Raw genomic sequence first — 23806 nt, forward strand, 5'->3', positions numbered from 1 at the left:
GGAAAACCAGTAGACCCCCTGACTCAAGTGGTATTATAATCATAACCTTGTCTCACCCTCTGAGTTGAATACTCGGCACCTTTTCATTCCACTACTATTGCCGCTTCGGCACCAGCGCCTTCTATCCACTGGGAAACATTTTCAAGCAGCTCCCGATCATGCTGAAATTTTTTATCGGCAAGTCCGAGCCCAACTTGCCGCATCAGGATATCTCTGGTCCATCGGCGGACATCATGCAAGTCAATGAACCCCGAACATCGTCCGAGATCATGACACCGGAAAAAAAAGCTAGAAAGCAAGATATTCTCACTGTATCGCCAGGTCTGGTTAGGCATCTTTCAAGTCAATGACAAGCATGGGCCTAGTCACATGAAGCGCCTGGCTGAGCTCTTCGCCGGCGCAGGAATGTCTTCAATTATCAATAGGTGTGGAGATAATCCTGAGGACCACTATAATATTGGCCGGAGAAGATGCAAACCAATGGATACTCCTTTACTTCAACCTCTGCGCGCAGCTCTGATAAGTGGGTCGGATGGTCTTGGGAGTCTGAGACTGTTTGATGGACTATCAGTCGCTTCGCTGGAAGCAGTGATTGAGCTACTTGAAGCCTATGTCAAGGAAATCAAGAGTATGAACGCTCTCTACCATTTACTTCGTGGGCTCCAAGTTGGGCTTCGCATGCCAACGGAGGATGATGAAAAGGCTGTTCTGGAGCAATTTATACCAGCGGCGGATCAATTCGCAAGACAGGTATTGCATTTAGAGGCAAGACTAGATGTTCTTGTTTCCAACTTGGAAGACGAATTCTGGAATAAGCATGGACCGATCAAGGGGAGGAATGGATGGTCTGTCCATGACATACTGTTCAAACCCATAAACTCCCCGAAGGCTGAGAAGAAAGTCAGCCTTCTCCGGAACTTTTGATAATATATGTCGATAGAAACCTCAGCATGAGTGAGCGGACTATCTCAGACTTAGATCATCATCTAGAAATGGCAGCCTGAATCACTCTTGTTGTACCGCTTGTTGAACTGTTGCTGTGAGGGATGATTGACGGACACAGCAGTTGCGCTCGTTAGAATCGGAATTGAAGTCTCATTATTGCCAATCCTAAAGTTGTGCTATGTTGAGTTCTTGTCTCGCCCATCGTAAGACTACCAGTCTGCGATCATCCTTATCCACCCTACCCAAAGTCACGAATTTATCGCAGCGTCGTATGTATGGTTCGCAATCTCTTCTCAGGTCCTATATTTGTCATGGCCAGACGTCCTTACTTCGCAGCCAAAGATAGTGGTGTTTAAGTGTGTAGGATTTTCCTAGTCCATGCCGATCTGGCCTGTCTCAAAGAGTAACTCCACCCGACTTTCAGCACCTCGGAGATGTGTCTTTCCTCTGCTGGAACGGCGAGGACGGACCGCCCGATGAAAGAGTCAAGGATACTGCAAATTTCTACATTCTTTTTTCTACCCAGTGTTTCAACGTATCTCGGCCTCGATCCAGAACTCAGTCACATCTACCTGGCCCGCGGCACGCTTACCTGTCCCACTAAGTCTGACATTGCTTGATCTGAGCTCTTTCAGGGAGGCATTTCTTGGTGAAGTGCTTTCAGTTACCCAGAACCTTGAATCGCTTCGTTGGAGCTGGTATGACCTTGAACCATGACTTCAATCAGCCTGTCCTCGAACTTGATCGGGGCTGCTGCGATGGCCCATGTTCGAGAGTTCTTTGACGAATTCGACCATCTTAGCTGAAATCGAGGTAAGTAACGGTGAGACTTGGCCTTCAGACGGAGGGCTCCTTGAATGCGATGGTCAATTTATACATGCTTAAGAGACTTCGAATCCCATGGGCTTTCCTAATCGGGTTCGCGCGAGACCCAACGAAACGATTACAGGATGTGATCCCAAAGATTGCTAACCATGACGAGCGAGTTGAGGACACGGAATTGTAATAAAATAAAAAAGAGTGGCCTGAATGGGAGTGGGCGGATGACGACATCTTAGGCATACTCCAGTGTAGCTGGAGGATCATAGAATACATGTAAGCCGCATCCTCGTAGCACTCTGGGAAAGAATGGATGAGGACTACGGTGAATGGGAACGCGACCTTGAGACAAAAGCTCACGAAGCTAGGTGCTCAAGCCGGAGTTCAATTGAGATATCCATCCTTATTAATCGGCTGGAGCATCGTTGGATCCGGTCGATATCGTGTCTTCCTGTGAGTGTCCACATTGTAGGACTCTGCCACAATGTCAGTATCCGGCTTTGGCACACCCACCCTCAACATTGCTACACCAGTAAAGTTTCTTCTTTCATACAATGCGTCCCGAAACTGGTGCGACCACCTACACTCTATGATTGATTCTCCAGCCCAAAAGCCAAGACGCACTAGTCTATATTGGGAGTTTTTCCGGGGTACCCCTGTCAGTTGGACGTGTATTGCTTCTTACGTAGATTAGATAGTATCTTTCAGTATGTATTCGCTTGTAAATCCAATACATCCGACACCTCCAAGTAGCTAGGTATTGACGTCGCGTAATTGGAAGGACCAGCACCGAGTCCCCACATAGTCGGCTTTCAATCCGCCCCAAACCACCAATAGGCACCTAGTGGATGTCAGCCCATAGTTTCTGGTGTTATGACTTGCCGTTACATTGCCAGGAACGATCTTTGTATACACTAGTTATACGAACTAGGGTAATATCCATTGGTTAAGTATTCCCCAACTAAATTCGTCACGCCCCCCTTTACATTGTTTCTCGACTTCTTAACCGACTCAAGGCAGCGCAGATCGCAAGACCTCCAAAGGCAAGTATATTATCCTTTTATAAGAGACTTTTGGCAATATCTAATTATCTGAGTTTTAGACGAAGATGTCTCAAACGGATTCTAGCGAACATACCCCGCCTCCCTATAATACGAAGTTCAATTGGAGAGGGGCTATATTTGCCGTGTTATCCTGCGTGAGATATTTTGGGGTCGCCGACGCGAAAGCCGTCATCTCGAATGAAGGTGGCAAATGGGAGTTGGTAGGGCACATAATCACAACCATCTCGGCACTATATCTTACATGCTCCGGAGGGTATTTCTTCGGACATATTGCCGGACGTGCTTCCTACGATATGCCCTACGATATGAAGTTTAGTTGGAGGGCGGCTACGTTCGCAGTGCTATTCTACGGGAGATATTTCGGAGGGGCCGATACGAAAAACCTCGTTGACCAATGCATCTCACAGCAAGGCGGCGACGGAACGTGCGGAGCGCACGTGATCAACATCGTCTTGGCACATATCTTTCATGCTCCGCTGGATGTTTCTTTGCATTTCTTATTGCACCTTTCGCCAGAGACCAAGCTATAAAGCTTAGTCGGAGGACGGTTGCAAACGTGGTATTATTATACGTCATATATTTTGGCGTTTATGGCGATATAATAGACGTCGTTAAATGCATCTCCAAGGAAGGTGACGGCGGAAAGTGTGCAGGCAAAGCAATCAAAACCGTTTCTGCCCTACTCCTTATATACTTCGTTCCATTTATTGTCGGAAATCTTTTAAAGTATCGTACCTTTCTAACCCACCAGAAAGTGAGGTCTATCGCTAATTCCTTTCATTCTTAGCATCTTGACAATCGTTTCTAGGATCTTAACAATAATTTCCAAAGTCTTGATAGTCGCGGCTTCGAGATTGGAAGCGATAGCAACGAACTTGCGTGCGGCTTCGAGGAACGCGAATGACACAACCGGATGAATCCATCGCATATGTACCATTAGGTAGCCTCAAGCGATGATCTCGCTTAATTTATAGGTTATGTTAGCGAAGCCTATCTGAAATCTTGGCTATCATTTCTATAGGAACGAAAGAGGCTATATATACGCAGGAGGTTCAAATTAATTTTTAAATACAGATTCTCGAGGCCCTCAGGCTCTATTGTTTGACTTATTTGCAGTACTAAGGAAAATTAGGGAAGACGAAATGTAATTTCGAAATCGGCCCTGGAACCGTGAAATCAGACTAGTCCTTAATAGTTATACCACGTGAGATTTTAACCACTCAGGATACCTGTTTGCTTCAAGTGAAAAGTAACCAAGGGAAATTCAGCCTGCTCTTCAGGGATTGGCTTTAGTCAATTTCACGTGATAAAGAGATTGAGGTTCGGGAAACAATTCACCGGTGTTTCATTTGGGTGCATCAGACAGGATAGTCAGAAGCTTTGAACAATGGTTCCATGTTCCGAGAGCGGGATCTCCATTACGCTTTGCAAGAACTACACTTTCTCTTCTCCAAGCACGAGTCTTTGACCCAATACGTGATGAAAAGATAGGTCCACGGTGTGGAAGGTGCCAAAGAATACGCCTGTCAATGACCCGAAGGCCGTTGAACAAACTGTTCCGCCGCGATGTGCAATGCAGGGACCAATCTGTGGTGGACCGCCGTGTTGATCGCAGCCACCCAAACAAGGTAAGTATGAAGAAGAAAGAGAAGAGGGGAAGGACGCAGGAAGGGCAAGGTATTTATAAGGTTCCAACCGCGCTAGTCTTAAGCGAGAGACACACTGGCCAATGGAAGCTGCAGAATGTGCATCGGCGGTGACCATTGGCAGAACTGAATATTCATCACGTGCTTCATCTCCGTCTTAGTCACGTGATATGCGGAAGTTTTGGGAGAGAAGCATCCACCAGAAACAGGCCAGTTGAGGACCACCCAACACCTTTTCCAGCGTGCGTCTATTCACTCGCCATAATGAGGAACAGGGCTAGCACATCTCTCGCTAAGGCGGTATGTCCAATTGACGCCAGTGCGATGGCTTCTCGCCAAAACTAACTGTTACTGTCACGCGCAGAAAATCCGTCAATCATGGAGCAAGTACAATCTGTATAATATGCAACGGTTCCGCAACCCTGGCGCCGTCAACCGCACATTCTTCCAACAAAAATGGACAGCCAAGGCTCTCTCTCGTGCTTACCATGGTGAGCAGGTCCGCGAGGGCCAGTGGAAGCGCATGTTCTCGAAACGCATCCGCAGCGTCATCCCCATGAACACCAACGACCTCGCAGCCGACGATGGATCCAAGGCGTCTGCCGGTCGTGGCTCAGGACTTGAGAAGGCTGAGAAAGGGATCACCAAGCGCCTCACTCCCTATACTCAGATGGCATTTGCTCCCCTGGAGCGCCGATTGGATGTTGCTATCTTTCGTTCTCTGTTCGCCAGCAGTACTCGCCAGGCGCGGCAGTTTGTCATTCACGGTGCAGTTACAGTCAATGGACACAAGGTATGTGGCTGGTGATCCACGGGCCTCAATTTTGCATTGACTAACATACTCAATTCTAGATGAGACACCCCAGCTACCTCCTCAACCCCGGTGACCTCTTCCAAGTCGACCCCGAGCGTGTTATGTTCGCAACCGGTGCCCCGAAGACCAAGTTCGAGCGCCGGGAGACCCGGCTGCTTAAGCAGAAGGCGGAAGAAACAGAGGGCGAAACGGAAGAGGCGAAGGAAGAGGCTGTGGAGAAGGAGGACAAGCCGGAGAATACCAAAGATACTCTCAAGGCATTGATGGCACAGGCCAAGAACATCATGTCTAAGGACAAGGACATCCTCCCGGCCAAGCGCAAGCAGGAGCTGCGCGGATTCCAGAAGGCAGTGCGCCGTGTTCTATCTCGCTCAGAAACCAGCACCGTCCTCACCGACAACCTCGAAACCCAATTCTCAGAACTGACTCTGCTGCTGAAGGCCAAGCGTGCCGAAAAGACTCCCAAGGAAGCAAAGAAGGATAAGAAGGGGTCCACCGAGGAGAAAGCCGTGGTCGAGGAATCAGAAGGTGCTAGCGACGCACTTTCGGAGGCCTTCAAGTCCGCTGCCCAAGGCGGCGAAGTCGACACCTCCGAGCTATCCGATGAGGAATTCGACGTTCTCAAGCGCGCCCTTACCCAGATGCGCGACAACCCTATTGACCACAGCAAAACCTACGCCACACCCTGGCGTCCCCGCGACTATATGTCCGCCTTCTCCTTCATCCGCGCTACCTCGAAGTCAACCAGAACATTTGTGCGGCCGTGTATCTGCGCCACCCCGTGGCCCGACCTGGATACGCTGAGGTGCCCACACCCTTTGGTGAGGCAGTCAGCACCCCGGCCTACGGCTGGTACCTGAAGAGACGCTGGTAGAGAAGACAATTTTCTTCATCTAATGTCGATTCTCCCCTGTTTTCATCACCGCCTCACCCATTTTCATTTTCCCCCTGAGTGTATTATTGGGTTTTGATTCCTCTGCGTGCATATTTTTTTTGGTGCTAAGGGACCCTTTGTTGGGATCATGTTGACCATGGTGTTGGTGCCTTTTCTTGTTTCTTGTTGGGCGTGTGCCCCTCTGTATCACCATAGCCCATGACCTGTAAATGGACATATCACAATGCCTACAGAATTCATCCTAAGAGCAAACAACCTGTACACCCTCCCCCAACGGTCCGTCCGTATATCGCTGTGTTCTTTGCACTCGAAGGCAGTCTTGGAGACCTCCTTGGTATCAGTACGAATTATATCGAATGTATGTTGAGTACATAGCCTTTTCATCCATGCGGCCTTCTGTTCTTTGCTACTATCAAAGGGAACAAAGCAGTAATTCAATGAAACTTGTGTACAGGGCCGCAGCTAATCCAGATGCCCCACGGCACATTTGGAAGAACTTCCTTATATTTGCCATTTGCTCGCATGATGATCAGATCGTCTGGCTTCCAGAACCCTATTTAGTTTTTTTCATATTCAAGATAGACGACAGAGGTGAAGAAGTTGGGGAATGTACATCTTAACCGTAATTCCGCGCGTGAAAATTACCGCCCGCTCAAAATTGCAGACACGAACCCGGATTTGCACTTCCCTCTCCCCGCGATCGACACTATCACTCTCGTCACATTATACAGCGTATTATCCCCCCCATTGACTTAGAAGGGCACTGATTAGCCTCGTTACTCGATCGCAGCCTGCCAGCTTGACTTTGACTCTGGCATAAGCTGCGGCATCCCCTCTGCCGTATCTTTCATGCTTGCCGGGCCTGCTTTTATCTCCGATGGTACATACCCAGCAGGAGTATTCGCAATCAGCATATCAGTCACCTCGACCTGATTCGGCTAGACTCTTTACAGGTTTGCGTCAAGCGTTGAGTCCAAACTCCCAGTCTAATGCAGTTGTGCAACGGAATTCGGAGAACAATTCCGTTTCACAAGGCGGCGAAGCATCAATCGGGATCGGCAGACAAAGCAACATTGATGGCGTGCTCGCAGGAAAGGATCTCTATTACATGCCGATGAACTCGGGATCCAGTCGCTTGGAAGGTCCCAGGCCGGATATGTTCAACTCTCCAAATATGCGAGGAACGAAACGAAGCCGCGAAGTCGATGCAGAGGACGGCGATGTATCGCGCAAACATGGCAAACGACTCACAACTAAAGAAGAAGTCTCTCTTTTCGAGCTTTGTAATCGCCATGCCGACACTTTCGGCAAGCGCAGTGACATATGCAACTGGTGGAAGACCATTGCCGCAGAATTTACACGTATTCATGGACGTCCGTACTCGTGGCATTCGGTGCGACGCAAAGTGGAAGTCGTCACCAAGCAACGCATCAAATTTATTGACGACCAGCGGCAGCGACAAAGAGAACTATCCGGTCCCAACCCAGTCCAAGACCTAATGAACCCGCAGTGGTGCGCGGTTCTTGATTCGTGGATCCCGACCTGGCAGCGCTGGGAGAAAGCCGAGGCGCAGCGAATCTCGAAACGCGATGAGATGATTCGAAGGCGCTCGCATAGCAGGCCTCAACCGGACCTGGGAGAAGACGTCGGGCATACGTTCCAGGACGACGATACGGCCTCGCCTGATGTTCTCCCTCTTACGAATCACAACCCCACGACTGCCCCAACTCTAGTTCCACCTCAGTTGGAATTTCCTTCATCTTCCATCTCTGCATCTGTCAAACTACCACCAGGTTTCGAGAATATGTTCTCAAACAATCAGTCTGCTATGCCCGTGCCTTCCGCGCCTGTGCCTGTACCTACATCTCCATCTACAGGTTCAGGTTCAGACCAAGCAGGCAATCGTATGGTCAGTGCCGTGATCGAAACTCTGGGCAAGCTCAACAAACATCTCGATGCAGCCTCAGGAGATGGCAGTACCGACGCACGGGCTTCACCCGTAATCTCAGCATTGGTACAAGCTGCGACAGAGTCACAAACCCAGAACAATTCGCCAATACCGGCAGATATTAACCGCATCAAAGAAGAACTCCGTCAGGAAATGAAAGCTGAGATGCGACGAGAGCGTGCAGTCCTTGAAGAGAGATTGGATTCCCTGCAGAGGACACAGGAGATGATTCTTGAGATGTTGAGGCAGAGGTCCGCATAAGGCCGCTCAAGCCACTTCCTTTTCTATTCATGTGTTCACCACTTTTCCGTTTCTCCGTCCCTACATGATACCCATAATATGCAAGGCGTTCAGATGAATCTTACACTACCCACCAATATAATCTTTATCTTGACTTTCGTGGACATGTGGAAACGCGGTGTCAGGCCATAAATCTCCAGGCTTATACGTATCGCTCGATGTAACTCGGGATCTCCTTGATCAACCTATCCTTAACAGTTTCAAATTGTTGCGAGAGAAGAATGGACTTGATCACTAAGTATGCACTCAAGCCTATTCCAAACGTCAGAACCACCCAGTTATTTTGCCCCTCGCTCCAACCTTTTAACAACTAATCAGAATCAGCATAACTCCAAAACGCTTGTAACATAGAGTCTGGTATAACGTACCTTCTGGATACGAAATCCACTCTTTATAAGTACTATGCAACTCATCATCAAAATGCCCAAACGCATCCCGAAACCTCTTTCCATGATGCGAAAGATTCATCTTATCCCGAACATGGGACCCCTCCGGAGCCCTACTGAATCAGCAACAGTCACAACATGACAAGGAAGAAAAGAAAGAAGCCCCACCAAAGGATATACAACAACTTCTTTTTCGTGATCTCTTTCTCATCCTGAGTGCCGGGATACATGAAGTCGTACACGATATACCGACATTCGTCCATCTTCAGACGATCCAGAAACGCCTCCCAGGTGGCTTCTTCGCCCACTCCAGGATTATAGACACTTGTTTCTTGCACGGTTATATTGTCGGAGTCCGGGCAGTAGTTGTACATGGCGTATGTAAGGGACCCGTCACGGACGGCGTGATATGCTTCGACGGGGTCGGTGGGTGCGGGTTGTTCAGATGCCATTTCTGGTTCTTGGGGGACTCTGATGGGTTTGAAATGGGTTTTTGGGGAGGGGGATGAGGTTGATGCTAAAGGGCCGTTTGGCTGAAGGGGCGTTGTGTTGCGGGATTGTCGATTATATTACCAGGGCAATCGTCATATCTGAATGAATATAAAGGAAAAGGGGAGAGAGGGTGTGATCCATGGTTGGTACGTTTTGGTATGTTCTCAACTCGGGGAAGTATCCTTCTCTTTTCACAGGGTATGGGCTACTGAGGTGTGGCTTGCTGTAAGATTGGAGTGAGGATGTCGTGAGATTGAGATCGAGGCGGAAGTGAGGATCAGCGGGCCTAGAAACTCTGAACAGAAGTTCAAGACAACGCAAACTCCTTTCATGTCTATGTTCTACATGTCCTCTTGGTAGATATAATCCGAGATGATGACAATTGATCTACTCTAAACAAAAACATGACATAAGAAAGAGTACCTTAGGTAGTCATCGGCTAAATTACAGATAATGATAGATAGAACAAGGATGCACTGCTCGAGTCTCGTAGGTCTCGAGTCCACTCAAACAAACAAGTCTTTTAAGGAAAAGAAGCCGGACTTGGCCCGTACCGTGAAGCATTCTAGTAGTAGAAGGTCTCATCGACGGTACGGCCACGCATCCAGCGGGGCTCGGAGCCACGGACGTAGATATCCTCGAAGAGGTTGCGGGCAGTGTTCTCGGGAACAGCCATCTGCTCAGCCTCGGCGACCTCGCCGTCGACGTAGGCACGGGCGGCCTTGTCGATAGCCTTGAGCTCCTCCTCGGAAGTGACGCCCCACTCGATCATCTTCTGCTTGAGTCCGGCGATGGGGTCATTGGTGGAGCGCATGCGCTGAATCTCCTCACGGGAGCGGTAGGTGGTGCCGGGGTCGGACATGGAGTGACCACCGTAACGGTAGGTGACGTACTCCATAACGAGAGGACCCTTGCCAGAGACGGTGTACTCCTTACCGTACTGAACGGCGGCCTTGGTGGCGAGAACATCCATGGCGTTAACCTTCAGACCGGGGATGTACTGGCCACGCTTGTAGTACTCGGTGAGGGCGGAGGAGCGGGCGGCGGAGGTACCCATACCATACTTGTTGTCTGAGACGCGTTAGTTCAGCGAGATGACGTGGGGTACTCCGTAGAAGGGATACATACTCTCACAGCCGAACAGGGCAGGGAGGTTCCACAGCTTGGCCATGTTGAAGGCCTCGAAGACCTGACCCTGGTTGGAGGCACCATCACCGTACAGGATGATGGAGGTGCTGGGCTCCTCGTTGTACTGCTGGGCGAAAGCCAAACCGGCACCGACGGGAACCTGGGCACCAACGATACCGTTACCACCGTAGAAGTTCTCGGCGAACATGTGCATGGAACCACCCTTTCCGTAGGCGATACCCTCGCGACGGCCTAGCAGCTCGCCGATGATAGACTTAACGGTACCACCGCGCATCAGAGCGAAACCGTGGCAACGGTAGGAGGTGATGACCTTATCCTGGCGGTTGATAGCATGCTCAATACCGACAGCGACGGCTTCCTGGCCGGTGGACAGATGGCAGAAACCGCGGATCTTCTTCTCCTTGTACAGGCGGTCGGCGGCCATCTCCATGCGACTATAAGAAACAACGGTCAGAACAAGCTCATAGCATTCCGAATCAAGCTGGCGCATACCGAACAGAGACCATGTCGTGGTAGATCTGCTTCAGCTCCTTCTTGGTGGTCTCCAGAGTGTACGGGGCGGGTCGAGCTCGTAGGTCTCGAAGCTCTCGTCGGAGAGGCGGACAGTGAAGGGTTTGTCATCTTCCTGTGTATCGCAATCGCCAGTATCAGCATTGACAGTTTCCAAGTGCTCCGGTGACTTTGCCACTATTCCGGACGGGCCTCAACAAACCTCTGGGATGTTCTCGGCGTGCGCAGTGGCGGCGTCGGTGGTGACGGAACGACGAGTAAGAGGGGCAAACTGACGCCGAAGGGGCGCAGCCTGGCGAGCCGCAGTACGGAAGAGCATGGTGCAGCAAATGAGCCCAATTGTAGATAGAGAGGGATGGAGGGTGATAGCGTTACTTTTCCGTCGAGATGTTGGGAACGCAAACTTTCCCGATTACTTAAGCGCTTCCCGTTCGGGGGCCGCCGGTGTGTCCGCTGCAAACAGATGCAAAACTCGGAGCTTCCCTAGTTCGTCAAAGCTGAGCGATAGCGATCTATTAACTGGATATACTCGCGGGCAATGGCGCTCTATAGTAGGAAGTGCAGGTTGTTTGACATGAGTTGGGCAGAAATGTCACAAAAACGCAACGATCTGGCAGAGGTGGTCCCAACGCTATTGACTGCTGGCCTCATGCTTTACTTGTAGGATCTTATTTCCCAGTTTCATGGGCTTTAAGCACCCTCTATGGTATTCCATATCCTGATAGTAGGTATACATCTACTACAATATGATATTCATTCACATCGATCGATGAGTCGGCGCCTCATGAGGGTTCTTGTAAAAAGTTTCCAACTATGAGGGTATATATTTATCACACTGGAGGGAGACGCGGTGAGTAGCTCTTCCTTAGAACATTCGCAATTGATCTATTTTGAATCAGCATCCACAGCACAAATATCTGGGTATCGCGTATATACATCATGAGGCTGGGTATTTTATTTGCAGGCCAACAGCCGCGCACATACGTTTCAATACCATTTCGTGCCTTGCTACTTATTTTCCCGTACCGGACCCAGACTTCTTCCCGAACTCCAAAGCCTGTCTCTAAGTATCCAGTAAAGACCTACCCGTTTAAGGACTATTAGTAATTTAAAATGAACAGAGAAGTATTGAACCAGCGGAATGAACGCGAAGGGAAAAGATCATTGTTATGAGCGATGAAGAAACCGACATGATATATTATATCAGAGGGGTTTGTGGAAACTTACAAGAGAAATTGAAGAATCAGCCTTGCGACAGAGAAAATCCGATAAGAAGAGAGCTGAACGCTTTCGTTAAAACTTATCTCACAGTCTGGAGACGAAAGGGGAGTCCGTGATAAGGCGGCCTCGAGCAAAGCTGAGGAGCTCGCAGATATCTTGAAATAAGTGTTCAGCGCCCTACGAGCATCAAAATGGGTTATTGGGGGGGGGGAGGAAGGGGGCGAACGACATCTCTGGACTCCCTTGGGGAGCACTCGGAGTCCACTTATTTTAATAGCGGTGCTCGCTGCATAACATGATGGGCAACATAGGGACCAGGCTCCCAACCTTGAATAACTTCGTGTGGAATTACATTGACAACGCGAAAGAACATAAAAATGCTAGGCTCTCCTTTACGACCAATTGATGCAATTATGGTCATTCAATATCTTCGTCTGGATTATGGAAGGTGTGATTACGATCTGACACTAGGGGCAATATTACGAAAGACTCGTCTATGGTGGCAATGCCCAGCAAGTCTTCCTTGAGGCATTGACTGAGCTACCTATTAATTATTGCGCCAGCCGACAAGAGGTTGGACAGGACCAGAAAAGGCCGATCCAACATCTGAGTATCTGCTGGTTTGGCAAGCTCCGGGGGAAGTCGACGAGGCTTCTGAGGCATGATGCTCATGCATGATTTTGCCTTCTAAGTACTTTATACTGAAGGATATGTAGCTTTTGAACCTATTCATATTCGAATCTATAATTAGAGATGAATCTTTGTCTATCAAAGACTCTCCAGGCATGGCAGATTGTCTTTCACTAAGAGGGAAAACTTGACGAGAACAAACAATCCTCGAATGAGTATCATTTCATTCAGAATGATAAGCTATCAAGATCGCAGTCAATATGATGTCTGAAAGGTCACAGTTGTGGCCGTTCGAAAACTTATCTTCGTGCTACAGAGGTTACATTTGACTCGTGCGAAAAGATCAATCCATGCGAATTGCTGGTATGTCACTGAAGCCTACGGTGGGCCCAGTGATCACTCCTTCAAGGCACCATACCACACTTCTGCAAGGTAAGCCCAAAGCCAGTTCAGATGCCTGGTTACATTGTTGGCCATTCGGCACGCCATTTACCCTTGTCTTCGTCATCGATTCTGTACACAGAGACTTTGCGTCCATGGTAGTAGACCGCGTGGTCATTTCCGGTAATGACATTCGCATAGTCCCGGGTCAATTTCTCATATCTACAGAATATGACAGACTTCACTCCGAGGCGTTGTGGACTATTAGTATGTGTAAGAACATTTGTCTCAGAAGGGGAAGGAACCCCCAGTCCTAGGGACTGTTGCGGCTATTATCTCGAGCCAGTTAGAGCCAGACTATGGATTACCCTAAGTTCCCATGTAGTCAAGCCCGTCAAGTGAATGTGCAGAATTGAGCTGTCCAATGTTGAGAAACGATTCTGTCACGTAAGGAAGCGTTGTTTTGGAAAGGAATTTCAATTTTGCCATCTAGCGTCCACAGATGTCAAGACTGAATCACACTATCAAGTCATCAAATTATATGTATTAAATGCATCCGTTAAGAACAGCGCATACCGAGTATTGCAGGACCAGTCGGGTCTTAAGCAGCCGACACCTCACCCAGACATTAGTGGAGTCGCGCCAGTCCGTTGGGCCTGTTACTCGATCTCACCCGTGGGTGCGGGGCTGCATATCATATCTGGGCAGCAAAAGTACGACGACATGTCACGTTAACCCTGCAATGGTGAGCTTTCAGTTGAAAAGCCAACGCACCGTCCATATTTGGAAGTGGTATTCGCGATGCATCACATCGCATCGTCAATATTGACCCATCGGATGGCCTCAGTCCTCGCACCCGAGTTCCAAAATCTATCTTTCCGATCCCATCACATGCAGCGAATTCTGTAACCCCACCTTTAGATCGACAGGTCACTTTCCCAACGGCTGTCAAAATATCAAGACGTCTAGCTATCACGCAGGAAAACCATCCATTTCAGGAAACAGTCATCCCAAGCAAGACAAATTCAGACCCGGATCACCCTCAAAACGGCACTGAAATCAGCCGAATCGCGCACTAACTCGATTCTTCATTCTTCTCAATCCAATAACACCATGCGATCCGCTTGTATACCATGACCAGCGCCATACCGATGCACCAGACCCATAGCTGAATTGGCCTGGGCTCTTCCAACGGGCTGGATCGCGTGGCATTCCCCAAGCGACGGCGGCGCGGGATGATCGCGGCTTCGAGATGTTTCAGGACCAATCCGAGCGATTAAAGAGTAACCGTTCCCCATCAGGCGGGATCAATTGCCCTTTTGGCGCGTCAATGCGTGAAATACAAGTTTGTGAATGAAATGCATATCGTTGACTCGGATGAGAGTGAACTTCAGGGTCCTCCAGGGTTTACCCGGAAGGCCGAGACTCGACATGGATGCATAAAATGTCCGTCGGGTGTACTTATGTCTGCAGGTACCTATGCCTGCAACGCACCGGGGTAACATTAGTGTGGAGCTGTCGCGTCTACCCGCCCGAAGGAGTGCGTTCTGAAGACGCAGCGTTGCTCAGTACAGGGATGCCGACGTGGAGCCATGTCCAATGAAGACCTGCAGATGGCACGCGCAGGGCGTTTCAGATTTGAACCTTAACCAAGCAATCAGAATGTCTTTCTAATACCTCTGTTCAAGTTCGTCGCCTACAGCCGCATCACTGGCAAGAACAGTCCGAGTACGAGGGGAACGGCTAATCCATTGACTGAAATACTGAAACACTGGACCGCCCGATCACCCCTGAGCACGGATCAAGACACCCACAGCGATAACATCCCTGGCGTCATGGACATGGGTGTACAGACTACACATGTACAGTATGCCACTACAGATACTTTCAATGCACCGGTGGAGTTCCGAGAGGACCTGACTTTACCCGCCCCGTAACCTTTCAACGGCGATGATCATCATGCAGGACTCCATATTGAAACTCGGGACCGCGCTGAGATGAGGATCAACAAAGATTCCCAGTTTTTGCCATACACTATACACCTCGCTCTAGCATTCTTGATTCAGGAGGTGGCTGGGAACTAGTGATGGAGACGCGTTGAATTGTTATTCGGGGGTCGCGATGGGGCCTTTAATTTGGATAGGGCCAACTTGACAGCTTGTCAGGGGTGGGAACCACATGGTTGACATCGGCATTTGCTGAACTGAACAGATTGGTCAAATGAAGAGCCAGGACGCATGGAGTAGCACGAGTGGGCGCTGGGACCATGAGCCCACACGTGTAGGGCCAGGGTTATTCTCCGACATGTCATGAATCTGATCTGCATGGATGAGTCGTTTCTGAGAGCAGTTGAGCCGGAACGCGGCCCTGGACCAGAACAGGACCAGAGCGAGAGCCACAGAACGAGGACCAGACCGATACCACGCAGCGATAACCTAAACTGGTTAGTATTTCCAGGCCGACAATATGACAAGAGAGGCCAGCCGATCCACTGCCCCAAAATTTTGGGTCTAGCGAGCGCGCTAAAGAAGCTCTCAAAAGCAGGGTCGGGACGATCACATTGCTTGCGAATTTTGGCCCAACCCACATAGCAGGGAAAATACTGTAATTTCGATTTTCATTTACATTCCGTTCAACTCCTGATTTTCAGCTCGCGCCACAAGGGGGATTGGAGAAGGGGATTAGCCTCAGCACGGCGAAGAACAAGACACACGCTGGCCGCTGGGTAGAAAGGGGGCTGACATTCTGGGCCTGCAGGTCCACGCTCTCTATTACGGATCACGGAGATGGAGGAGATGCGCTACGTACGAGACCCGTGAGACCCGTGAGACCCGTGCAACCCCCGAGGATCATCGTCTCGCTTTCGCCTCCTGGAAAGAGAGCATTGGCTCCCAGAAGGTCACCCAGGTGCTATGACATGCGAACCATTGAGGCAAAAGTCAAAACGGTGGACCTGAACATGAACCATGAATTATACATATCTGGTGACAGAAAACGCCTGGAGATGATCGACGGTTTGCCGAGAGGGCCCATTGTATGGAAGGGTGAGCCAATTGGGGCAACGGAATATTCAGCCGGATGATGTCAGCAAATCGCAGGGTGGCGGATTTCCACTTGGCGCGATTTGGAGTTCGGTGGCCAAATGACGGTCTTGTTGGGTCCATTTGCAGTTTGGTGGCCGTGGATGGGTATTTCCAGGGAACATGAGGTACCATAGTGATTAATTCAAAGGCTCCATCGGCAGATGAGAGAATTGGAGATACCAGAGAACTAATAGAGGAAAGTCCCGGTATTCCGAGGCAAAGGGGGTTCATACCTAACATGGAGTTGACTAGCGAAGGCTTGAAAATGATCGAAATTTTTCGAAAGCCAAAGAGATCTCAGTGACTTGAATCATAGGAGAGCTAAGATGTCTGAGAGTCTAACAGAGTGGCCCGAAATAACAGTTTACGAAGGTCCGGATAAGCCGCAGAGAAGCCGTGTGTAGAGCCTGAAAGCTCGCATTTTCCTCCCATCTCCCGAGGTCGCCCCATGTTCAGGGCTAGACTGAACCATGGAACATCAGCTTTTTGGTTCGCGAGGCAAAGGGGTTCTCATGTTGACATCCTAGAACGAGAACGCGTATGCTCGCAGTTGACTAGGAATGGACATGTTTCTCAGATTCAGCCGGGGCGTAGCAGAACAAGATCCACGTCGAAAGCAGAGTTCGACACCTTTCCCTTCCAGGGCCATTCAGTGTCCACTTTTACGTTCTACTGTACAGACTGTACATAACCTTGTGGTCCACTTCTACCGGTTTTGCATGGCCAGTACATTTAAATACCACACTACTGCAGGATAGCAGTAAGGGACGAACCTCTCCGTCATCCACGTTGCTACGTTCCCACGTTTCCTAATGTCGAGTTCCCAAAGTTCGCTCTTTGCTCGATACCCAGAAAACCCGAGATCCACGACCCACGAGTGTAATAGCACACACTCCCGCTTCCATGGCTCAGCCATTCGCTAGTGCTTCGTCTTCGGCAGCACTGTGGATCCCACGATCGGATGTCTCCCTTTCTCCAGACGGTGCCTGTCCCACGATCTTCCCTGCTTTTTTCTAAAATCATTTTTTTTCCCCGAGAGCCCTACCCAGACTAGTCATACTTAGGCCTAGTATATGCCGCCGTCGTAAATTATCCTTCCCCTCTTTGTCCCTCTTTATCCATCTTTGTCCAATCTTTCCCCTACACTCCTTAACCCCTGTCGCTCTTTCATACACCTTTGTACATTGCAATTGTACTCTGTATACCACTAGTCCACTTCGCGATAGTGTACGATCTACCTTTTGCGCCCCCCTTCCCCTACCTTCTTACGCCTTTGGGACATTTCTTTATTACACGTTCATTTTTTTTTGTTTCTCATTTATTTCGTTTCTTTTATTTTCTATTTGTTTTTATTTTATTTTTTAGCTTTCGGGGCGTCTCATTTCTCTCCTCTCGCCTTTTTTTTCTCGTCCCTCACATCCCCCCCCCCCCACTCCCTATTCACCTTTGGCCTGGTGTCTGGTTTTTGGGACCCCCCATGTGGAAACCTCGACTTTCGCCCAGATCGGAGTCCAAGGCTGGGAACGATTCTAGTCATCTTCATCTACGCGACATTGGCTTCCTGGGGCGATCCAGGAAGAAAAACCTTGGTGAGTATCATATCAGTCCTGGTTTCCCATTCTGAGACCGCTTTCCCCCCGATGACGTTCTAGATGCTTTTCTAAAACCCACCCCTGAAGACGTTCATCTTTTCTTTGCCCAATCTTTTTGCATTCTTCACACTTCTTATATTATCCGCATTGCTCCTGGCCATCCCCGCATTGCTAATGAGACTCCTGTGACGTACAGAATCACCATCGCGGCCGGAAACGCCGTCCCGCTCCACGCTGCGGTCCTTTCGTTCATTTACTCGAGGCAGAGACCGTCCCGAAAGTACAGTTTCAAACTACACCGACGTCACGGCCTCTCGTCCTCGAGCCACCTCCAACGCTGGAAATTCCATTGCCTCCGGATACGCCGACTCGGCTCGTCAACCGGCTCACTCGAACCTCTCGCGCGCATCTTTCATTTCAAGATCCGGTTATCCCATAGGTCCAATGGAGGTCGATCGCACTCGGACCCGGAGGGAGAGAACCTTCGTCGGCGCCGAATGTGCTGTCTGTGAGGAACCGCTGGAACATACCTTGCGGGGCGAGCGCGTCCTCCAGTTGGCATGCAGCCATGTGTCCCATGAAGCATGCTTTTACGAGTATATCCGAGAATTTGAATCACAATTTTGTCCGACTTGCAACTCGCCGCTGAGCCTTGATACGAGCCGAGGTGGAAATGTTTTGGATATTGGTCTGTTCCCAACAAACATGTGATTACCAGCCACCATGACTGACTAGTCTCTGCAGAGAAAATTAGTAAAATTGTTCGCTCGGCGACTATGAGCGATACCGCTACGACGCGCAGTGGCTTGACGACCCCAACTCCGTGGGACCATCCGGCTAGTCGCCGGCCGCCTAGCGATAATGGCAGGAGCTACAATCCTCCGCAGCTCACTTATAGCCGACAGGACAGTCGACGAGATAGTCGCGACACTAGCAATCAGCGTGAGCGCGTGGAGCGCTTGACGGTCACTTCTCAGCCCCGCCAACCGCATTCTCGGAATGGTAGTGCCGCTGGCTCTTCTGGCGAGTATAATGATGGCCAGCATACCAGCAGCGGACGACGCCACGATTACGATGTCCAGGCCATGGAGTCTGACCTGAGTCCCCGGCCGGGCGTGATAAAGAACCCTATCCCCGCCCCGATTGTGACCGTGCGAAGCGAATTTCCGACAATGAACCGATCCCGTCAACAACAATCTCTCACGTGCTTGATCACCGTTGAAGTGCCCGAGGGCAATTGGCGTCCTGACGCAGATGATCTCCGCGCGCCAAGCGGCCAGCAGTTGCTCGATGAGCCGTATTCTGCGCGCTTTGGTGGTTCGCAAGATGCTCGGTCTATTCAATTCGAGCCGTCCGAGAACTTGGAAGAAATTGCCGAGGAATTGCGAAACCGCGTTGACAATTGGCATGGACTCGAGTTCAATCGGTTTGGCAAGCTCCGCTTGCATGGACAAATGCGCGTTGGCAAGGATCGGGAATCATGGCAAGAGTTGGAATGTTACCTATTTGGGGAGATGCTTATTTGCGTCAAGGAGAAGAAGGTTGCGAGTGGTCATCATTACGAAGACCAGACGGGCAAGCAGAAGGCTACACGATGCACTTTGAAGGGATCCATCTTGATTAAGAAACACTTGAAGGCCATTGAGGCTTCCTCCGATGAGCCGGTTCTTACTCTGAACCTGTCAGTTAGCGAGCTTCCCTGCTTCTTCCTCCGCTTCCAGAACCGAACCCAGCTTGAAATGTGGCGTCGTTCTTTGATGGATTTACACCCGGTTGAAAACCTGAATCGCCAGAGCGACTATGATTTGGATATATCAGGTACCGAGGATGATGATTACCGGACCAGCCGCATCCAACGACAGGCCTCTATCAACTCGTCGTACGGTGCCGGCAAGTCAAATAATACCGCCATCACCGATTACACTAACCCCGATCTCGAACACCCCTCGATTAATTCATTCCACATTCCTATTGATATCGTCGTCGTTATACCCGTTTCCTCATCTATGCAGGGCCTAAAGATTACTCTGATGCGCGATGCTCTCAAATTCCTCGTCCAGAATCTCGGTCCTCGAGATCGCATGGGCCTGGTAACATTTGGCTCAAGTGGTGGCGGTGTTCCTATCGTGGGCATGACTACCAAGTCATGGAACGGATGGAACAAAGTCTTGGACTCCATTCGCCCTGTCGGCCAGAAGAGTCTCCGCGCTGATGTCGTGGAGGGTGCCAATGTTGCCATGGACCTCCTGATGCAGCGCAAGTTCAACAACCCGGTCTCGACCATTCTTCTGATCAGCGACTCGTCTACCTCGGACCCGGAAAGTGTTGATTTCGTTGTTTCTCGTGCTGAGGCCGCCAAGGTCAGCATTCATTCTTTCGGTCTTGGGTTGACCCACAAGCCCGATACCATGATTGAGCTTTCAACTCGCACAAAGGGATCGTATCTCTATGTCAAGGATTGGATGATGTTGCGAGAGTGTGTTGCCGGATGTTTGGGTGCTTTGCAGACTACTTCCCACCAGAACGTCAAGCTGAAGCTTCGTCTACCGGAAGGATCACCGGCTAAATTTGTGAAGATCAGCGGTGCTCTTCACACGACCAAGCGTGCTACTGGTCGGGATGCCGAGGCTGCCCTCGGCGATCTCCGATTTGGTGATAAGCGTGATGTTTTAGTGCAGCTGGTCATTCAGTCTGACAATGTCACTCAAGACCACATGCCTCAAGATCCATGGGAAAGCCTGGTGTCTGGTTTGGAGGCGCTCGGTGGCGGACTTGATGGCGACGAGCAGCGGGTGATGAGTGTGGAGGAAGTTCCGTTGATCCAGGCTGATTTAACCTATGGCGACCTTCTCCGTGATGGACACTTGACTCACTCGCCTCGCCCGTCCCTCCTCGCTATTACCATGCTCCCTCCCAACCCTAAGTCTCGAGGCCAACGACCATCCACCCCTCCCATTCCTCCTCATCCCTCAATCGTGCAGCGCCGAATGGAATTGCTCACATCGGACATGCTCACTCGAGCGCTTACTCTCGTCTCGCGCGGCCAACACGACCGCGGCCAGCATTTACTGAACGAAACGCGAAGTATACTCAAGGGCCTCGGCAAGGGCGGCCTGCCGCCTCTGCCGCCCACTGCCTCACGGCCCCTGGGATCCAGCGACCCAGGCAGCCGAGGCGACACGCCAAACTCCAGCTCGCCCAACACGTCCGTTTTTGGAGACAGTCACGCCTCCTCACATTCTGACGCACCCACGATCACGCCCCAATCTGCCATTGACTCTCAGACCATGACCGCCCTGAATGCAGACCTCGACTCTGCCCTCGAGTGGATCAACCATCCTGCCGTATTCGGGCGCGACTCCCGGAAAGCCGTACTCCAGAGCATCGGGGTGATTTCTTCGCAGCGCGCTTACACCTACCGCACACCCTCTGAGGCCCACTGGGCGCAACGAATCTCCGGAGTCCGCCGGCTGACCGACAAGTCCAAAGACTGGCGTGAGATGGGCGACGATGCATTGACCGAAGAGTAAACCCTTGTCGATTGTTTGGTTTTTTATCACTATTTTTCATGTTTTCCTATACGTTCGCGGAGTCGGTTCATGACTTGGCAATTTCCTCCGTCTATATTCCCCCACATCACCTCATCGCTATTCCATATTTTCATATTGTTTGCCATATTCACCCTCATGTTCGTCTTTCTTGTTCTTTTGGCCATGATACCACTTTGTTCCCACCATGACTGTGTAGCATGATACCAGGGGCTTCTTTTTTGATGTGTCTCCGCTTATGCTTATCCTCTGGGTCCCTCTGGATTGGTGCCGTGTTTATACATCTGTTTCTCTGCAATTGCTCGGGCGGTCTCGGGGTGCGCGGATGGGATGGGGTCCTTTCTTGATCTTTTTGGCTGGATGTGTTTTGAAAATAGCTGTGACGATCAACTGCATTTATTATATAGCCCTTGCATAGTTGCTTCCATTGATAATGACATGTATGGAAGTGACATCTGATTGAGCTTGCGAAGTATGGCTTCGGCGCGGGCGGTGTGTAATCGCCGGAAGTGGCTTCTTATCCCCGTGCGACTTGGCCATATCTGATGATCCGATTCCTTGAGTACTCTCATTTTGACTCATTTTCAGCTTTCACGCCCGCCTTTCTTTAAGTCTCTGTACATAAAATGCGACACTCCTGCTGAAATGTTTACTCGATTCTCACTTCGCGCTCTCCGCGCGCATATACTCCCCGCCGCGTTGGCGCAACGGTCCTTTGCGCAGACCTCCGGCCTCGCTCCGCACATCTCACGCGCGACACAAAACATCTCTTCCCAGCCCTCACGATGGTTATCGAATCAACTACTTCGAAGATCTACATCAATTCACAAGTCTATCTCAGGTCCTCGATTCTCCTCCCACCGCGCATTCACCTCAACCCCACACCCTAAAGCCCAATACAACCGCTCGAGCCAATACAACCGTTTCAATAATCGCGGCTCCCTGTTCTACACCCTAATCCAGAATTCAAGACCCCATCACTTCGTGATAATCGGCCTTGGCCTCTCAGGCATATATCTCTACAACACAGACGTCGTCTCCGTAAGCCCACCCTACCTCACTACTACCTACCATAAGCACCGCTTCAGAAAATGAGTTCTGATTACGAGGAAAAGGAAACTGGTCGGCGCCGCTTCATCTGCGTCTCACCCGCGCAGGAATTAAAGTTCGGCGAAGAAGGATATCGCGAAGCGCTCAACGAAGCCCGTGGCAAGATCCTACCTGATCACCACCCTCTTACGAGGACCGTGGATCGTGTATTGCAGAGATTAATTCCGCTTGCGCCGATTGAGGGAGCAGACTGGAAGGTCCATGTTATCAAAGATGATGGGATGGCGAATGCATTTGTTCTACCGGGGTATGTTGATCCACTTGCATGATTTGGTATTGGCCCTGTATCACTGACCGTTTGATGTAGAGGGAAGGTATTCGTCTATACCGGCATTTTGCCAATTTGCGAGAATGAAGATGGTCTTGCTGCTGTCCTGGGACATGAGATTGCACACGTTGTTGCGAGACATCCTGCGGAGCGGATGAGTAATAGTTTCCTAACTCTGGGAGCTGTTTTTGCGGTTTCGTTGCTTTTCGATGTCTCTGGGCATCTTACTTCACTTTTGGTCAATTTGATGTACAGCTTGCCGAATTCGCGCTCGCAAGAGGTAAGTCTTTTCAGTTGTGGTGAGCTTGTCAAGCGTTGAGGCTAATTGCAGTTTCAGGCAGAGGCGGATAACATAGGGCTGAGTATGTAGGGATACTGGAGGATTCATATTGAGATGCTGACTCTTCTTGAATAGTGATGATGTCCAAGGCTTGCTTTAATCCGGAGGCTGCTGTGCGGTTGTAAGTCTTCTTTTGATTATGCTCCACGGTCTAGACTAATGCTGTACTAGATGGGCACGAATGCAAAAGCAGGAGAAGGGGTCTCCTCCGCAATTCATGTCCACGCATCCTTCGGTCAGTAAGATGAACTCTATCGTGATAATTTTTTTACTAACTTTTCGCTAGAGCTATAACAGAGAGGAAGCTATTCGTGGATGGTAAGTTGCTTGACTCTATTGTTTGACGAGTCTCAATTGCTAAGTGCTATAGGCTCGAGAAAGCCGAAACGATCTACTCGGACAATGGTTGTGGATCCCTTGGAAAGTATGGTAAGTTCACGACTCCTTCCTCTTGTATTTGAGCCTGAATTGACTTCCGTAGTGCCGGCTTTCCACGATGCGGCTCATTCGTACAAGCCTTCTTATGTGTGGTGAGGCGATACAACAAGTAATGGAAGTTTTGTACAATTAGATTCAAGTGATGTCAATACTAATCTCAACTATTGCTTCAAAATCGTTCGCTTCCCATAATAAACCCCTTTTTCACCCAAGGAACCATCGAACTA

General features: G+C 50.0%; 7 protein-coding genes across 7 annotated transcripts; 5 read left to right on the plus strand and 2 right to left on the minus strand.

Annotated features, from left to right (window-relative positions):
* Positions 1–1710: 1710 nt before the first annotated feature.
* Positions 1711–1951, plus strand: N7477_009341 (uncharacterized protein; the record flags this gene model as incomplete). The annotated part of the gene is made up of 2 exons (XM_056971002.1): positions 1711–1758; positions 1787–1951. The coding sequence occupies 2 exons, from the start codon at positions 1711–1713 to the stop codon at positions 1949–1951; spliced, it is 213 nt and encodes a 70-aa protein (XP_056817981.1).
* A 2787-nt stretch (positions 1952–4738) lies between these two features.
* On the plus strand, positions 4739–6148 carry N7477_009342 (mitochondrial 37S ribosomal protein uS4m; the record flags this gene model as incomplete). The annotated part of the gene is made up of 3 exons (XM_056971003.1): positions 4739–4774; positions 4839–5267; positions 5327–6148. The coding sequence occupies 3 exons, from the start codon at positions 4739–4741 to the stop codon at positions 6146–6148; spliced, it is 1287 nt and encodes a 428-aa protein (XP_056817982.1).
* Positions 6149–7060: 912 nt separating this feature from the next.
* N7477_009343 (uncharacterized protein) lies at positions 7061–8392 on the plus strand (the record flags this gene model as incomplete). Its single annotated transcript, XM_056971004.1, has 1 exon — positions 7061–8392. The coding sequence occupies one exon, from the start codon at positions 7061–7063 to the stop codon at positions 8390–8392; it is 1332 nt and encodes a 443-aa protein (XP_056817983.1).
* A 317-nt stretch (positions 8393–8709) lies between these two features.
* Positions 8710–9269, minus strand: N7477_009344 (cofilin; the record flags this gene model as incomplete). Its single annotated transcript, XM_056971005.1, has 3 exons — positions 8710–8741; positions 8800–8930; positions 8986–9269. 3 exons carry the CDS (start codon positions 9267–9269, stop codon positions 8710–8712), a joined length of 447 nt encoding a protein of 148 aa, XP_056817984.1.
* Positions 9270–9874: 605 nt separating this feature from the next.
* On the minus strand, positions 9875–11287 carry N7477_009345 (pyruvate dehydrogenase (acetyl-transferring) subunit E1 alpha; the record flags this gene model as incomplete). Its single annotated transcript, XM_056971006.1, has 4 exons — positions 9875–10380; positions 10438–10892; positions 10951–10991; positions 11171–11287. The coding sequence occupies 4 exons, from the start codon at positions 11285–11287 to the stop codon at positions 9875–9877; spliced, it is 1119 nt and encodes a 372-aa protein (XP_056817985.1).
* A 6473-nt stretch (positions 11288–17760) lies between these two features.
* Positions 17761–21405, plus strand: N7477_009346 (VWA and PH domain-containing RING finger protein; the record flags this gene model as incomplete). Its single annotated transcript, XM_056971007.1, has 3 exons — positions 17761–17872; positions 18072–18563; positions 18620–21405. 3 exons carry the CDS (start codon positions 17761–17763, stop codon positions 21403–21405), a joined length of 3390 nt encoding a protein of 1129 aa, XP_056817986.1.
* A 663-nt stretch (positions 21406–22068) lies between these two features.
* On the plus strand, positions 22069–23675 carry N7477_009347 (M48 family metallopeptidase; the record flags this gene model as incomplete). Its single annotated transcript, XM_056971008.1, has 9 exons — positions 22069–22464; positions 22512–22780; positions 22841–23081; positions 23139–23163; positions 23217–23262; positions 23313–23376; positions 23428–23459; positions 23512–23570; positions 23623–23675. The coding sequence occupies 9 exons, from the start codon at positions 22069–22071 to the stop codon at positions 23673–23675; spliced, it is 1185 nt and encodes a 394-aa protein (XP_056817987.1).
* Positions 23676–23806: the final 131 nt, after the last annotated feature.

This window comes from Penicillium maclennaniae, assembly GCF_028827695.1.
Source record: "Penicillium maclennaniae strain IBT 15551 chromosome Unknown utg000008l:1.0-3552695.0:1.0-3555053.0, whole genome shotgun sequence".
Taxonomy (NCBI): domain Eukaryota; kingdom Fungi; phylum Ascomycota; class Eurotiomycetes; order Eurotiales; family Aspergillaceae; genus Penicillium; species Penicillium maclennaniae.